This window comes from Tamandua tetradactyla, chromosome 3, assembly GCF_023851605.1.
Source record: "Tamandua tetradactyla isolate mTamTet1 chromosome 3, mTamTet1.pri, whole genome shotgun sequence".
NCBI classification, from domain to species: domain Eukaryota; kingdom Metazoa; phylum Chordata; class Mammalia; order Pilosa; family Myrmecophagidae; genus Tamandua; species Tamandua tetradactyla.
Window position 1 is genome coordinate 143,864,755 of NC_135329.1, and position 18,742 is coordinate 143,883,496.

Below are 18,742 nucleotides of genomic sequence, written 5' to 3' on the forward strand. Positions count from 1 at the left end.
ATCTAACTTTATGGAAGAACATAATTGAATAAAACTTAAGAAGCAGTTGAATCACTGACCATTGCAGTTTGCATCAGTGCCTTTTTCCAATTCTACTAGTAATCTTGAGTGTGGGGGCCAGTACTCATTTGCAGTTCATATTTTCATTATGTTTCGCAGTTGAAATGTGGTTCTCAAAGTTGAGTGTGCATGGGAACCATCTCCAGGGCTGTTAAAGCACAAGTTGCTGGTCTCATCCCCAGAGTTTCTGAGTCAGTAGCAGGTCTAAATCAGTGGTGCATGTCTTTCCCACATGATGATGATGCTTCTGGTCTGGGGGTTCTTTTTGCATCGAATCAAATAGTAAATGTTTTAGTCCTTGTGGGCCATATGGACCTGTCACAACTACCCAACATTGCCATTGCAGCTCAAAGGCAACCGTAGACAATTGTACATGAAGGGTGTGTCTGTGTTCCAATAAACCTTTATTTACGACTTATTTTTTTAATTTTGTTGAAGTTCACGTCACAAAATATTGTTCATTTGATGTTGTTCAACCATTTACAAATGTAAAAATCATTTTTAGCTTGTTAACTGTAGAAAAATAGAGTAGGTGAGATTTGGCCCTTGGGCTATTATTCCTCCCTCTGCTGTAGACAACCCTGCTACATTCAAAATGGGCAGTTGTACCATTGTAGCATATTGGGAATTTTTAAAACTATTATCTTAATTGTAAAAACAATGCAAGTGAATGCTAAAAAAAGAAATCTAACAGTAAAGAAGAAAATAAAAAGCATCAAAAAGTCTCCTTACCTACCCCTAGTCCCGATCCATGCCCCAGAAATAACCACTCTAGGTAAGTATCAATTTTCAGAAGTTTTATAGACATACCTAAGCTTATATAAATGTATAAGATCTTTTTACATTAATGGAATTATTTATAAATATTTTGAATACCTTGGTTTTTTCCTAACAATGTATCATGACCTCTTTCCATGACAATATATAGATATGATTTAGCTTTTTCTTTTTAACAGCTCCATAGTTTTCTATTGTATAGGTGTAACATAATATACTCAACCAGTCCCCGATGGATGGGCGTTTGGCTTGTTAACTATTTTTTCCCTACTACAAACACTGCAATGAGAATACATCTTTTTATATTTGTCGTTGCACACATCTGTAATAATATCCACAGGCTGAACTCCTAGAAGGTAAATTGATGAGTCAAAGAATATGTGTATTTAAAATTTTGATAGGTGTTTCTAAATTCCTGTTATGGATACTTTAGGCCCTGTGTTCCTTTCCGACTGGGGTTATACCCTATATTTTTGCCATTTATAGTCTTTATCTGACATGAGCATTCATCACAATGAGTTTCAGTATAATGCCTCACCACATGTGAACTTAACACAGAGTGGTAGTCTATTGAGGGCAAAAGGTACAGCTAGCAATTTGTCCATGTATCTTGAAAGGAAAACTACTTTACAGAGTATGAAGCCATCAAAACAGGGCCATGAATTCAGGGTCATCCTGGACATTGCCACATAATGTACCTAAATAGAAATTATATTGAATGTTTATTTCATTTACAAATCTGGTGCTTAGCAGCTGTTTCTACATGGTTGTTTCCCATGAGAGTACAGTTTACTATTGCCAAACATTTATGTAAACATAGTATTAGCTAATAAATAAGCCATGCTACTATTGTGCTAGAACTCAGAATGCCACTGCTTTTCTTTCTGTTTGGGGCTTTTCCTTTTTGAGCCAATAAAGGATTAGAATAATAATCTAATAGATAACAACATAGCATCTTAAAGTACAGAACTATGTTAGGTTTTTACTTAAGATATGTCTATTTCTGGTCATAGGTTGTCGTAGAGTTTTCTCTTCACCACTCAATCATATCTACTTACACAAGCAGGCAAGCAGTCAACAAAGAAGAAATTTCTTTTTCCGGAGACAAAGAGATATTTCACACAGTATAGTTTTGCCGGCTGCAGTCTCTTCCGCTCATCCAGTTCCTCAGGTACTGTATTGCCTATTATCTGCTGCTCTTTCCAGCCAGAAGCAAGAAAATGTTTTTGCCCTTTTGATTTCTGGAGTGTTTGAATGATAATTTTAAAACTTGTTTTGTGATTTAAAACACAAATAACCTAATGTAAGAGGTTCTAACATCCTGCATTTCTATATAATGTTTTAAAAAATGAAAATAAAGCTCTCAGCCTATAACTATTTAACTTATTTAGAATTAAAATTTCCATCATGAAATTTTCTATATGAAATTCTAACATGAAGATAAAACTGCACATATGTAGTTTCCTAGCTTTTTTAGAGAAAAAATTTAACTCTAAAATTGAGGTCCTTCAAGAGAGATTACTAAAGACTAATATACTAGATGTTTTGCCTAAAGTCTGCTCTTACACTTTCCATGATGATGCTGTTGTCTTTGAATGGTCCTTTTGGTGAAATTAAATAAAACTCTTTATTTCAGAGCAGTCTTGATTTTCAGAGATTGTAATTCTGTTGGAAGATAATCTGACCATTTTCAAAATCCATTGTCAAATTGGTATGTGTCATTTAGGAAAAACAAGAATAGCTTTAAAAAATACATAAATTTGCCGCAAAAAAATCACTTTCTCCTTTTTAATATATTTTTTTATAGAGTGAACACCCACGTTAAGTTTGTTACATTAAGTATGTTTTACTCCCTGAAGGTGAGTGAACCCATTTTTGTGGCAAAAGCTGATAAGACAGAAGGGCCACCAGAGCTCAGAAGCGTTCCCGGCCCTGTCAAGGTCCTGCCATCATAGTGAGGACCAGGGCTTGGTAATGGTCATAAAATCGATGTTTATTTTCTTAATATAAAAGAAAAAGAACTCTCCAGGGAGGGAAATGTATTGTTTTAAAATTTCAATGACACCGAACAGCATACAGCCTGTAAACATCTCCCTGCCAGGCCACAGTGTGGTGGAGGTGGAAGCTGTACATCCTCTGGGGGAGACCCAGTGAGCTTTATGGGCACGAGTGGTCTCTGGGCAGGTCAGTGCCCATCCTGGGAAGTCGGGCTGTGATGCGAACCTGCATCAGAAAGGCCCATCCGAACATGAGAATAAGCGAAGGGCTTCCCTCCCTCCTGATGCACTTTTCAAAAAAGGAAAGCCCTAACCTCAGCCCTTCCAAAGTTCCCACAATGTTTCAATTGAATAGTGTTGTCTCCCTCAGCTTCCCATCCCCAAAAACTGTGTACTCTTAGTGGGTGCTGTTCATCAACGCTTATGTAGCAGTTTCTGTAGATTGCAAAGAGCTGTGCAAAACCTTGGGATTGAAAGAAGCTCTGTGTGAAAGATATTATTTATTTTCTGAGTACTGCCCATAGATTTAAGTAAGTGGTAGAGAATGTTCCATAAGAAGTGCCCAGAATTGAAATTTTGGGGGGTGGTTGGGAATGATAGAAAAGTTGCAGGTAATCTTTATGTACTTGAAAATATAAAAAAAAAGGAAATAAAATTGTTTGCTTTGCTCTCTCTCCACTCCCTCCCTTGGTTTGGGTATGGTTGCAAGGTGTAAGAAAATCATAGTTGTAATATGCTTCAGTGGACTTGACAGCCAGCCTTTTTTACATATATTCACTGGGAGAGGGTGTTGGGAGCTATCTTTTGCATAAATTCTAGCTTTGTGTTAAGAAAATGAAAATGCTGTTAACTAACCATTTGGCACTTTGGAAGCTTGGTGCTATTTTTCATCAATGGTGATGCAATTCATATGGGGCTGGGAGGAGGAAGAAAAGAAAACTACTGTTTGTTTTGACCAGAAGTCTACTTCAGTCCAACTTGACTCAAAGCATGGTAAGGTTAGCAGACCATCCAGAGGCAGCACTAACAGGCAATGTTAAGTTCAAAAGGGCAAGGGAAGGAACTGGGGCAGCCTGGAGGGTTCGTTGTGCCGGCTTTGGGAGGTCGTCCATCCAGCAGGAAGGGCAGTGCTCCATGAAGCAGGAGGCTGTGTCCGAGAAAATGATCCCATTGTCGTGCGCTGAGTTCTGATCTTCATTTTCAATCTTTTTCCTCAAGCACATAAAGAAGCCAGACTATGTGACGACAGGCATTGTACCCGACTGGGGAGACAGCATAGAAGTTAAGAATGAAGATCAGATTCAAGGGCTTCGTCAGGCTTGTCAGCTGGCCCGTCATGTCCTCCTCCTGGCTGGGAAGAGTTTAAAGGTGATGGCTCACCCAGCCTCAGAAGGGCTTACACAGGGGCAACAACCTACCCTCTTCCCACCCACCCCCTTTTCCTTTAACTCTCCTTTCATTACATCTGATTTATTAAAAATTAAATAAAGCCCTGGGGTAGAGGGGAGGGATTTACTATTCTGTATATTTATTCAAGAGGTGATTTTAAATCCAAGTTAATTTTTTTTTTTTTTTGGGTGCATGGTCCGGGAATTGAACCCCAGTCTCCTGCATGAAAGGCGGGCATTCTAACCACTGAACTACCTGTGCACCCTCCAAATTAAATTTTATTTTATTTTATTTATTTACTTTTTTTGCATGGGCAGGCACCAGGAATTGAACCCAGGTCTCCAGCATGGCAGATGAACTCTGCCTGCTGAGCCACCATGGCCTGCCCTGAATTAAATTTTAAGTAGCAGAATTCCAGAGGTACTTGTGGCTGAATGCTCCTATCCAAGTTGGTCAATGGCAGACAGCTTTGATTGTTGACCCCTTACTCCTGCCTGTAGTTTCTGCTTTTATTCACCATTATTTCTGTGTACCTCAAGAGTTGCTCTACCTTGTCCTTCGTCATCTGTTTTCTTGCATTCTTTTTTAGCTCTGCAAAAAAAAATCAGACAAGATATACAGAGCTATAGGTAACATGGCAATGTAATTATGTACAAGTGTCTCCCTACACAAGATTTAATTCTCTCAAAATAATCTGAAACATCCTATACTACATAAGGATCATAAAAGAAAATGTGGGCCTGTAGTTTCAAAAGGGTAGGCAGAATTTAGGAAGTGAGACTCAAAGATGAAATCATTTATGTCATCATCGTTTAACAAACCTGTGATAAGCAACATAATTAAGCATAATGTGAATATAAAATTATTGAAGGATTGGTTAATTTTTAATAAAATACTTTATTTTGTTTTCTCATTTTATTTATGATATGTGAGTTACTAGAGATAGTGTTCATGCACTTATAAAACTGTATTTTAATTTTCTTTTAGTTTGGAAGCCATTAGCTAATTTCTAGTGAGGGAAAAATCTGTTTTAAAATCTCATTTATTTATTTAGACATCAAAGAAACCAAGATTAGTAGAAAGATGATCTCCATAAAATGTGTCAAACTCAGTTTTTAAAATGATGATCCACCATCTCCAAGCCATTGCAGTAAAATCCATGTAATGTTTCACTGAAATAAAAAGGTGTGGGTTAACCTACTTTTCACGCTTTTGCATCTAAACTTAATATCCTTTTCAAAATTATTTATATACTTCTGTTAGCTCAGGGGACTCACCATTGGTGACGAGGAAGGAATTGCCTAAGAACATATTTTTGTAATCTTCAGGCTAAAAAGGAATAATGTCACTTAATGGCTTACAAATGATTTACAGGATCCTAGAGTTTAAAATTTCCATTTCCTAATAGTTGATAACATCATCATATACCCAAATGAATGTCATAAGTACACAATTTAGGGTTTTACTATTAATCATAGCTAATTAAAATGTTGTGCCACAAGTTTATTGCAGTAAATTTATAGTCTCAATTGGAAGCATTATTGCTATAGGCATAGTCAGTAAATACAGTTGATGTTTCCAACTGTCACTGCACAATTTCTTTATTTAATATTTTAGGTTGACATGACAACTGAAGAGATAGATGCCCTTGTTCATCAGGAAATCATCAGTCATAATGCCTATCCCTCACCTCTAGGCTATGGAGGTTTTCCAAAATCTGTTTGTACCTCTGTAAACAACGTGCTATGTCATGGTATTCCTGACAGGTATCCATTTCTTAATAACATATTGTTCCTTTGTAAACTAAAACGTGAAACTAAGCACTATAACAGATGTTGAAAGACACTGTAGTTTGAAACCTACCTGCAAACTTCTGAAGTTGATTATAGTAAAATAAAAATTTTGAAGTACTTTGCTTCTAAATGGACTTAACACCACCATTTAATGTTTCTTAAAGCAGTATATAACCTATAAAAACATTTGTGCATTAAATATTTCTCGTACTTTCTTAGATTGGTAAAATCCAAATTCAGGCAAAGATTATTAATCAACTATTGTTTTGGCTCTTTGCAAAATTAAGGCAACTAAATAAGTATCTTTTTAAGTATAGTAGATTTTTAAACAATTGCAATATGTTCATGGTATATATTTCTTATAAAAGTTGGTGTGACTAGCAAAAGTTGAAAATTAGATATAGTTGTTCTATTTATTCCTCCTCCACCCCAAATTACCATTGAAATGCATTGGGTTTGTGACAGTAGTCATTAAGTATTTATTTTTATATTCCTTTTATTGAGATCTATCACCATTTTTTTTTCTGTTTATGTTTCAGTCGACCTCTTCAGGATGGAGATATTATCAACATTGATGTCACAGTGAGTAAATCATGTAAAAAATAGTCTTTGATCAACTTCAGAATTGCTGGTAGCAACAGGAAGAAGAATAGATTGAAAATGCAAACTGCACCGATGGAAGTGCTGTTTACTTCTAGACCCAGACGCAAGCAGCTGGTTTCCTTTTTTGTCTTTAACTCTGTGTTTATTCCAAGTAAATCCAGGCCTGACTTGAATTTAGGGCTGGAATCAGATGCACTGAGATCAATGTTGGCCTAAGTGAAATGTCAACCCAATCCTGCTATGTGTCATGTTTTTGAGAAGGTGTAATTGTTATTGATCCACTGTGTAGTTAATGCAGAGCCCCACAGCACTGGGCAGCTGCTGAAGCTAGATATGTATGAGATGAGCTAACACGAAGAAAGCCAGCATTTTTCCTTCACTCTGCCAAGATTGATCTTCCTCTTCCTGCTGATTTTGAGTGGGGCCTGTCATTATCTTACTCTGTCATTAGGGGCTACATTGGCCTGTGTGTGTCAGTCTATTTAGACAGCAACTCTTTTGCTAGCAGTGTTCCCTGGATTTATTAAATCCCTGAAGGTAACGTTGCATTCCATTTCTGGTATAGAGAGCCTTGAACTTGAAGCAGATAAGCAGAGTGGTTTTCTCTGAGAACTTGTTTCTACCAATGGTTAATAGCTTTTCTTTTAAATAACAACCCTAATAATTTAAGATGGGAGCTTCAAATTATAGAAGTACTGACTTTTTCTAATTTTCTCAGCTTCTCACCAGTCACAGGCTTGGATTATTTGTTATTTGGCAGTTCACTTTATTAAAAAAAAATTTGTAATGGTACCAAAGGATTATGTAGATCATAAATAAATTTTCCATATCTGATGATGAATTAATAAATTCAAATAAATTTAAACATTAATGAGAATAAGGTGATATGATCAGCATTCAAGATATACCGTTTCTGTTAATGAGGACATAATTTTAATAATAGTTTATATCCAGACCATGAAACTTAAGTAGGGGTGGGAATGAGATGGAAATAGGGACCCAGTAGTGAATTCAGTCAGATTGTTAGTTGTTTAAATTAATTCAACCTTTTTCTTCTTATCAGTTTGTGTGAAGATATAGCCAAAGATTCTTTTATTGCTGATATTATTTCCTGTATCACTTTGTCCTATTAGAACACTTGAACATTTACTCCGCCTATATCCTGTTGGTATCTTTCCAGCTCAGAATCGTGTAGAAGGATTATGAAGTGTTCCTGAACTAAAGTCTTTTCGTGATATACTTTTCTTTGGGGTTGTACCTGATTTTAGGGTTTTACTTTTATGATCTCTTTTAATCACCCCTTAATAAGATATTGCTGCTTTGAATGATATCAACATGCTTTTCCCTGTCCTCTCCAAATGTGTGCAAGAAGAACACTCTATTGCTTTTCTAAGTTTCTTGAAGACTTCTAGTAAACAATTCCACTTTTAACATTGAGATGATTTCACAATTGTGGTACTCATAAAGCAAAATGAAATACTTTCAAGTGTCTAGAAATGTGAAGGAGACAAGGAAGTATATAAGTATCTTAACAGATTTTACTTTGTATGAAAAATAAGGACATCATTAATGGATTCTATGCTTTTTTCAGAAAACACTTATTGCATTTTATAATCATTTACATCTTGCATTTATATATCACAAGGAAATAGGATTTTTTCCTCCTTGGAAATTGAGTGTTAAAGAAAAAAGCAATGCAATATCCATAGTAGTTGCTCAGGAAATATTTGTTATTTAAATGAAGTGTAAAATAAAAATTGGTTTTGCATACAAAACGGTAATTATAGATATTACAGATAACTGCCACTTTCAAAAGTATTTTCTTTATATGTATATTGAATGTTTCAAGTAGTCATTTTGAAAACTAGCATATAATAACATGAAAAGGCAAATAGAAAATTTTTTAATTATATATTTTTACTTAAAAGGCAGTATTCAGTTACAAATTTTAAAAAATTACTCATTAACAAACTGTATATAATTGTATATAAAATCAAAATTTGTACTTTCGTGGATTGCAAAGGACTATAAATGGGAATAAATGTATTAAACACTACTCTACTGCAAGGTAATTAAGACAATTTGATATAGTAGAGAAAACACTCAATTAGAAGCCAATAATGTATCATTAATCTGGATCCACCTTTTTATTCTGCACCAACCTTAGACAAGATACTTGTCTGTGCCTCAGTTTCCTGGCTTATAAATTAAAGATATAATAAAGACCTTTTCTGCTTGCCGCACAGAATATAGGAAAGTATTTTTTAATGCAGAATAGTATAGAGAGTTAAGACATTAATATAGTATCAAAACAAGCAGAAAGATAAATGTATTTTTATAACAATTTCTGCATTCTGCTTCATGAAAAAGAGAAATGTGAAAGATAAGTAGATAGGATGAATTCATGCAAAATAACCAATTCCATGGTACATCAAAGGATCAATATTCAACCAGTCTCCTCTGTCTTCTATACTCATTATAGTGTTTGGTAATCATTGATTTTGATGATGAATCTGATAACTTCCAAGATCCTACAGGGCCTTTTGAATCATTGAAGACTGATACAATTAAGTTTTCTGTAATTTTACTCTTAAACCTCTTTTGATATTATTTAAAAATCCATGTATAGTTTTTTCTGTTAACACTCTGCTATCTGGAGAATTTGATTAAGATTTCATCTCTAGTCAGGTTTTTTCTGTAATATATGTCCTATATTGAACCACTTCAATTCTTGGAACTAAATTCTCTGTCAGTATAATATTGATATATTTATCTTATTTATTTTCATCAGTATTTATCACTTCCAAGTATAGAATTGGTAAAATAAAAGGTCTGTTAAGCCTTCGAGACATTGCAGAAATTTGTCACCATGTTAAATACTTGTTGGTTCTTTAAACCTCTTATGGTAACTGTGGGTCAGTGTCTTTGGTCACTCATTTTTGCATATATAGTTTTGTTGCCTCAGAAATAAAGTAAGAAATCAAAATATTATAGTCATAGTGCTAATCATAATGCTGAAACAGCCATACTAGTCACTTTTTTTATTTTTAAATCTTGCAGTACCATTCCATGGTTCCATCATTTTAATTTCTGCAGGGCTATAGTATTTCTGTTTCTTCTTTTTTATATAGGTAAACTTGAGTGTAATTCTGCAAGGATGAAGTACATGAATCTACTAAATATATAAATGAACACAATGTATACTTTAGGAGAGTAAGTTTTAAACAAGGAGATATTTTCAAATTTCTCCCTGTGTTTAGGTCTACTATAATGGCTACCATGGAGATACTTCTGAAACATTTTTGGTGGGCAATGTGAATGAATGTGGTAAAAAGTTAGTGGAGGTTGCCAGGAGGTGTCGAGATGAAGCAATTGCAGCATGCAGAGCGGGGGCTCCCTTCTCTGTAATTGGAAACACAATCAGGTAAGCCTTGCCCTGACAAGTAAAGGGAGGGTTGGCAAATGGTACAAAGGTTATTGGTGGCTTGGTATAAAGTTGATGACATGTTTTATGATTCTGAACCATCATTTCAGTCTGATATTAGCATGTGACTGCCAGGCTGCAACATTGTTCCCTCGGTTTAAAAAAAAAAAATGGTTTTTGAAAAGTGAATTATACCAGGGTCAGCAAAGAAATTTACAGGAGCTGCAAGCAATATTTATATGGCTGCTTTAGTTTTTGCTTAACACGATGGTCTGTAGTGTTCCATTATTCAAAATCACACCAGATATGGAAGAAAGTGCTTAAGAAGGGGATGGATAAGCATCCCAACCTTTGGATGATGAGACAGGAGAAGAACTAAATTTTATAAAGAAATAAAGCAATGTATCCCTGATACAAAGATAAAAAAATGTTAGCCCAAGTAAGCCTTACTTTTCAAATTAGTGGATTAGCAAGCAGCCTAGATTACCCTAAGAAAGGGTAATCTTCTGTCCTTTTTTTGTCTGGTTCATTTTTCTTGTAAACCATTGTTTATGTTCTACACAATATTCCAGTGCTTGCTTTTATGTGAATGTGTATTTTCTGGATTCAAGACTTTTCTTTGTAATCTGTTGCCTACTTTTAGGTCTTTTTTTCCCCCATAACTGTTTTGAAGTAGGCATGCAGAATACATGTTTTCATTTAAAAGTAACACATTTTGTTAAAGATGATCACATTGTATACCCTTTAAAGTACTGTTCTCATTAATATGAACCATTGAATACTTCCCATTTGCCTAAAGGATGGAAAGCTTAGTCACCTTGAAAAGATGCTGCCTTTTTTCTTCGTAAGCCTTCAAATACTTTAAGAAAGAAGGCAGTAAAATATCCGTTAAATGTATTTATAGCTTTAAAAATATTGTAACAGTGTCTGAATCAAACTTTAGTAAAATCTCTTTGGGTTATATCTGAGAAGCTTTTATTGAAGACTTTGAACAAAATTGTGTTTTTGACAGTTTTAAATTATAGGCTAACTAGCCTGGGAAAAAAGGATAGTGTCTCTCTGTTCTTTCATAGGAAATGTTGAATCAGACCCCTACTGGGAAAAGAAATTTAATGCATATCTCACTATCTTACTGTCCATGAATATAATAGAAATGAATTCAAAATGCAGTTTTATTTTTGCAAATGGGATGAGTCTATAGATGTACCTCATATTTTTGAACACCTAGGGTTCAACAAATTTACTGGTGGTGCTCTTGCATTTTAACAAAATTTATTCTTCAGTAGAAGGGGGCAGAGAACACTAGATTCTTATTCAAGCATTCTATCGAGCTCTGCATTCATGGCTGTGTCTAAAGGGCATGTCAGCCTTTGATTCTCTCTGAGAGGTAATTATCCTTTTCCTGTCACGGAACAACAAATGATAGCTAACTACAGAGGCACATTTGCAGTAGTCACATTCATCAACTGCAGAAAAAAAATTCAATTTAATTGTGCAACACAGCTGCACATGGGCTTTTGAGCATTTCTGTTGTTCTCCCTGTCTCGCTATTCCTCCCTCCAGATCTATTTTTTAAACTTTTTTTCTGGTTATTTTTTCCCCTTTTTGTCTCTTCTTCCATTTTTACTCTCTGTACTTTCTTGTTAAAGTAATTTTCCTTTGTGGCTCTCATTCTTTTTTCCCCATTGAAGGCTATGAATGTAGAAAATTATCACAATTACTCATATAATTGAGCCTCTTTGTAGCAAGTGCAACTCCAGTAGCCTTTCTCCATCATGAAAATGGTTTCATTATAGGGTTTTTCATATTCTCTGACACCATCTACACAGAGGAACAGGCGTGCAGATGAGATGTACTAGGAACAGGCTAGATCAGTAAGGTCACAGTAGGAATAATTAGCTCTGCTATGGAAAGAGCATCTAGGCCTTTTACTGCTACATAAATGTACTGTCCGTGGCTTTTAGTCACAAAAAAACTTACTAACAAATGGAGCTCCCGCCTACTACTTTGAAAAAAAGATTTGTATCAACACTACAATTTTCCATCATTAAGACTAATAACACAGAGCCTAGTATACATCAAGGGGAATAAAAAGAAAAATCTCACATTCAAGTGGCGGCTGGGTGCTGACCTTTGTTCCCTTTTTTTGTGTACGACTTAACTCTTTACAAAAAAGAGCCACACGCCACACCAACATGCAGGTGAACTCCAGCTAGTACTAGCAAAGCATAGCATTCAGTTGGAAAATCTGATAAATCTCCATGCAGGATAATGCATTTCATTACATATTCACTACATTAATTCTAACTACATAAAAAAAAAGAAGAAGAAGAAGAAGAAGAGTAGAATTGAAAGTGACATTGGATTTTATTTAGCTCTCTGGATGCAAAGGTCAGTTTTTGCAGAGTATGAATTTGCATGTACAAGCTCCTTTGAAAACCAGATCTGTCCCTACAATTGCACTTACAAAACTATGAGGAAAATAACAGACAATGAACTTTTTTATTTTTACCTTAATACATCTCATTATTCAGATGGCTTATATCTGCCATTGGGGAGAAAACTGGCCCTGATTCTAACAATGTTTGTTCTGATGTGTTAAAGCGTGTTTCTGGACGTGTATTATTATTTTGCCTTCCCTTAGTCAGGCAAAGTCTTAAGGGAGTAAACAGTCTCCACTTTTAAGCCAAAAGTACTTTGAATCATTACAAATGGAAGGTTTACAAACATCTTTCAACTCAAATCTGGTTTTTCTTAAGATATTCACCATCTTTTGCATAGCCTCCCTCTACTGATACACCATGAAAATGCTTCAGGCATCGTTATTAGTATTATATTATCCCAAACCTAGAGATCTTTATGGGAAAATAGGAAATTCTCCTCTGAAATTCAGAGGATAGGATAGTATCTCCAAAGAAGTGTAAACCAAAATAGTTTAATGAAAAGAGTTCTTTCTGCCCTTTTGCTTTGTGAGGGATGGTTAGTGATCTTTAAGTTACTGTGTTATTCTACTCACTTACATCCGTTTGCTTTAAATGTTTCTAAATCTGTATTTTTTTAATTGTCTCTAGAAGAACAATTCTAGATTGATACATCACAAATAAGTGACATTTCAACCAAAAATAATTTAAATGTATAGTTGTAAATATCGTGATGAATATCAATAAATGGTTTTTAATGTTGAATTCATAAGTATATGTTTTGATATTAATTTAGAACAATATAAAGAAGATTTTAAAAAATAATCTCTTTCTATTAGGTTATGCACATTTAAACAATAAGTGGCTCAGGCAAAATAAGTCATTTTAATGTCATCTGTGATGGATTTTACTTGACAGCTACTGTAAATTACAATTACACTGCTTCTCTCTTCACATGAAAGTAAGCATTGCAATAAATTATCTTTTATTTCAATCCATCATGTCTGCTTTTCAGAAACAGAAAACCTCAAATAAAAGTTCAGCAGTATTGTAAGAAAAATATAGTAATTTATGATCCAGTTTGAAACAAAAAAAAGTACTATTCCTTTGGAAAACAGTCATTGGCTCTCGAAAATATTGCTAATTTTACTTAAACATTCCTCATTGGTAGAGAGAATCCTTGGACTTGAGCATTCCTTCAGTCAAAGACTATGGCTTAAAATACAAATCTGAAAAATGTAAAGTGAAATTCCATAACTTACAAAATCAAGTGCCACTTGATAATCATTTCATCAGAGATGTAACCCATTTGGAAATTAGTATTGTTTATGATTCATGTACAAATGATAAAAATATGTTCATGTACATTTTTACTTCTTTATAAGAGTATATACACATAAATGTAGTACTCCTCTACCCTCTGGGAGAATGTATTTTTAGCCCTAAAATATAGTCAAATATATTAATTTATCTAAAAAGCATTTCAATTGATTACAGCTGCTTTCATGAAAGAAAATAAACCTAAGAAAATGGTTACAGGATGAAATTCCTTAAAGGAGATTTCTCTTCCCAGTATACACTGTAACTGCCACCTGAACGATTAAAATGCGGTATAACGTAAAAGTACGTTCACAAATGTCAATTATACACTCCTTCCTCCTCTCACCTCCTTGCCCTCTCCAAATATTCCATAGGAAGGCTCGTAAATCATAAATGTACTCAGGCTCATGCGTAAATGTTATACTGTCTAGAGGATTTTTAGTTAAAGAAATTCAGAACAGAGGAGTTAATACCAGGGGAACTCTTTCCAGTAGATTCAGCAAAAAGAAGGCAAATTCCACCAGTGAAATACGAGGGCAAGGTGACTCTTGTGCTCAGTAAATGGGTCATGGCCCTGCGAAGGCTGGTGTAGGAGAGCAACTGCAACATTTCTCGGGCACTCTTACCATCACAGCTGTTTCCATTTTCCCCAACACACCAGTCAAGAGGCGCGTACATACTGCACCTTCCCATGCCACAGTTAGGGTTGCCAGTACTTGTTTTCCTGTTAGAGGAGGGGAATTTGCTACTACAAGTCATTTAGATTATCTCCCTGAAGTAAGATTTAAATCCTACAATCAGGTCAATAATCTTGTGCTCCAGGAGTATCCCAAAATACTAGAAGGGACATGATTTTAAAGAGTTATTAAGAACAGTCATGAGATTTTATCCTTTTTAGTCCCACTAAATGTGTTAATTAGAAACTAACTACCAATGTAAAAGGAAAATGCCCTGAAATGCAAACATAAGTCTGTACTTAGCTCCTGGAAATCAAGCAGTGAGCTGGGCAAATGATGCCCAGCCAGGGAACTGAGGGAAATTTGTCCTGTTCTTTTCCTCTTTCCACCTGGCTGTGAAATCCTCTGACCTTTGCATCCATGACACACACATTTCTATGATACTGCTATAACCAGAAGTTCCAGCAGAATCCAGGGAGTAAATTGTTGTAGGAGAATACACTCAGATATCTTTAGCCATTTAGTAATTGCACAGCTTCTTTTATGAAGAGGAATGAAAGGTATGATGGGGGGAGGGACCCCACACATTTTTCAGAGTGGGCTTTCTCCTTTTCCTCTCATCGGAAATTAAAATGAAGATTGCCATTCTAACGCACATTTAAGATGTGGCTATGATGCCTGCCAATCATATCCTTAAAAAAAAAAAACAGTTTTTTTAAAGAAAAAGAAATAGAACCATTTAAACGTTCTTAAAATCATCTAGGTTTGTTGAGATTGAACTAACACAATTTACAGGTTCAAGTAGAACCCACTTTTGAAAAAAAATCTACAGTATGTCTTATTTAATAATCCCTCTTTCACCCTCTATCCACTTTCTATCCTCAATTTATATACAGAAATTGTGTGGTTCAAGTAGAAATGCTGTGGGGATGGTGCTATATCTCTTGCCCAAAGTTCAAAGACCCGTGGAAATAACCATAACCATATAGTGCAGCTTAAGAGATTCTCTTGTTTTTTCATTCCTGTCCACAGCACATGCATAGCTTACCTATTTCTGCACTTTCAGTTACATGGAAATTAAATCTGCTAGAGTCTGGGTATAGTGATATTCTGGTCTGAGTGAAGATATCTTACAGGTCTGCTGATGAAGGTTAAAAGGTTTAGAGAAAATTATATAGACACAAATGCTTATAAAGATGCTGGCTAAAAGCCATTGGGTTTGTGTTAAGCTAAACTTAACACTGGAAACTCTAGTTTGGTATCTAAAAACTTTGATCCTATTATGATTTGAAATAGTCATCCAACAAATTGCTAGTCTTTTGTTATGGTTAGTTGGGAGTAGGGGTGCTATGCCCTTTATCCACAAGAAAATGTAAATTGTTTATGATCTATATTTTCTTATCTTTTCCTGTGCTCCCAGAGATATACATGATCATTTGATTTCAGAAACAGCTTTTCAGTCTTATAGGTGAAGATTCTAAAGTTTGGTTTTATGTGCTGCATTTCATTTATATGGGCTAAATGAGACCCAAAACATTTGCAAGTAGAAAGACCTAATGAGGCATCAAGAATTAGATGCCACAATACTAACTTCTCTTAGCATAGTAGTGATGAAAAAACTATTCTTTATGAATTTTTACCAATGGTGTAGGTCTTAAGTGGAACTCCCAAATGATCAGAAAGTTTTGACGTGTTCCAAGAATACTGACAAAGTATATTTGACCTTCTATGTATATCTTTTGAAATTGGCCAGCCAGAATAAAATGAACCATAGAAGTAGGAAGTTACATTCCTAGATTGTAATTTCTTTCTCTATTTGGTCCCCAAATTAGTAATAATGTGCACACTTGTTTTGCTGACCTGCATGCACATGCATCTTGATTATGTATAATATGTGTGCAGGTCCATTCATTTGTTGTTGAAAAACAAATTTGTTTGAATGTTGTGCTAAGATAAACGAAACAAACTACCATGTTAAATACCTTCTAGCGTCCTATACCCAAAGGGAGTTGTTAAAAACAACAGCAAAAATTAAAATTGTTCCAGAATAATGAAAACCTACCATGTTATCATCTGACTCTCTAAATTAACTGAATTTTTTCTTCCTTAAAGAATATTTTAAGGTGATGGAAATTTTATCTATGTGTGCATTAAAACCTTCTTAAACATTTTTTTGATCATTTTTAAAGCTGCATAACTCATCAGAATGATTTGCAAGTCTGTCCACATTTTGTTGGGCATGGAATAGGATCTTACTTTCATGGACATCCAGAAATTTGGCATCATGGTAAGATAATTTGGGAGCTTTTTATGGTTTGGAATCAGGCTAACTCAATTTTGCTCCTGAAGCTCTTCCTTTAACTTTTAATCACATTATGACCGTTCTGGTAGGAGGGGTGAGGGAGCGTCTACTTAATCTTAACTAGCACATTACTATGTTACTGGACAAGAGCCCAGCAGTTTCAGTTCCCAAATAAGTTTTATTTTGTTTTTGTTTTCTCCTCTGCTGAAGGATGACTGGCTGGAAGGCACAAGGGATATCTGTCTAGAAAAAGTTCCTGAAAACAAAAAAAAAAAACACTGCATCAATACCCCAGCAGCATGCACATATGACTGTTTTCTGTTTTTCTTTTTCTACCCCCTTTTCTAACCGCTGACTGTTGTGGTTAAACTTCATTACATCCTGCACAGCGTTGACAGCTGACGTATTTAGCAGCATGTACTCTTTAGTGATTTCTAGATTATACCCACCCTTGTGTTGCTTCCCTAGAATCTCCTGTTTTTCCCTGCCCGGGTGTGCGCCTCTACATTGAGAAGGCAGGAGCAGGCCAGGAGGAATCGAAGGATTCGGATCAGGATAGGAGGCAGCTCTACAGGTGTCCCCCTAAGAAGGGTGCAGACCTGGATAAGGACCAAGGGAATGTTAATCCTGGTTTCTTGACCTCTGTATTTGGTCAGCTGTTTCCCCAACCAGCATTCCCCAGGGCAGGAGGCAGTCACTGGAAGAATTAACTGCCTGGCACCCACCTATTGGAAGTCCCAGGAGACTGGAAGGTCAGAACTTCACATGGGCCAAAGAACCCCACCTCAGGGGGTCAGAAGAGGTCCAGGTGGGAATGCAGAAAGAACCACTCAGCCCAGCATCCACCCTAGCCCCAGTGCCTGGAGTGATTTCACAGTTTGCCAACAACCTGCCTGGTGATTGACTACTTCAACATGAACCCCAGGAGGCTGCCTTCCAGTTGCCCCTGCTCCCTTGGGGAAGTCTGACTTATTTCTCTCTGGGGTGGGAGGGTAGAAGGCCTGGCCCATTACCCAGTGAGGTCTGGAGACCTGACAGCAGGTGGCCTTCAGGGCCTGGTATCTGAAACGCCCAGGCTGTGCCTACAGGCCACGCTAGTCTCTCACAGGGACCATGACCCCAAGTGCAGACCATGATGCCCGAGATCCCTGTGTTCAACCCCAGTCCAGCCTCCACCCAGGACTCCATGCTCTCTATGCTCCTAAAAGAAAAGAAAATGACCAACTTTGAGAGTTTGTTTTGAGCCCTGACCTTCAAAATCTGATTCTGTCTCCCCATTCCCAGTCCTACTCCTCCTACCGTGTTTTTTGTTTTGCAGCGAATGACAACAGTCTGCTCATGGAGGAGGGCATGGCATTCACCATAGGTCAGTGCTGGAGTTCCTCTTCCGAGAACGGTAGCTCCAGGCGGAAGCGGCCTGAGCCGGGCAGTCCCGTGAAGGACTAATAAAGCCAATCAATGTAATGAAATAATTTGGATGCATAGTAAATCTGATTAAATAATATCCTCGAGCCCTATCTTCCTAAATCAGATACTTACCGACACATTTGGGAGACCGCAGCTGCCCAACCTCTAATTCTGTTACTAGCATAATATGGTGTTTTGTTTTTGTTTTTGTTCCCCCTTAACACCCAGTAACTAGAGACGATTATGTCCCTTGCTCCTTGTCAGCAAGTGGCATGTGCTCTCTGGTGGGTCCATTCCTGGCTGGTCGTGTGATTGTTGTCACCACCAGATTCCAATCACCCAGGACCACGAAGGCACCATATTTCTGACTGTAGGACTTAATGAAGGAGCAATTAGAGTGAAATAAGAAAATTGTTATTTGCTGATTAATGAACATTTTGAGCGTGTTTTAAAAATTCAAATATTTTTTTTAACTGACTGGTACTCATAAGAGAGTCTGGTGTTTGGGTGGTTATTATCCACGGGATCCTAATTAAGACTTGATTAAAATGCCCTTCTTTCTCTAAAAAATTA

At 36.2% G+C, this 18,742-nt stretch overlaps 1 protein-coding gene across 3 annotated transcripts in view; it reads left to right on the top strand.

Moving 5' to 3' along the window:
- The window catches only part of METAP1D (methionyl aminopeptidase type 1D, mitochondrial), a 97,842-nt gene that overhangs the window by 78,100 nt on the left and 1,000 nt on the right, over positions 1–18,742 (top strand). The window contains exons 2-8 of one of the 3 annotated variants that reach the window (XM_077154143.1): positions 1,851–2,008; positions 4,053–4,202; positions 5,841–5,989; positions 6,556–6,598; positions 9,880–10,043; positions 16,650–16,747; positions 18,081–18,128. In XM_077154143.1, the coding sequence (XP_077010258.1) occupies positions 1,851–2,008; positions 4,053–4,202; positions 5,841–5,989; positions 6,556–6,598; positions 9,880–10,043; positions 16,650–16,747; positions 18,081–18,128 (810 nt within the window). The other 2 variants (XM_077154144.1, XM_077154142.1) reach the window with 2 other exon arrangements.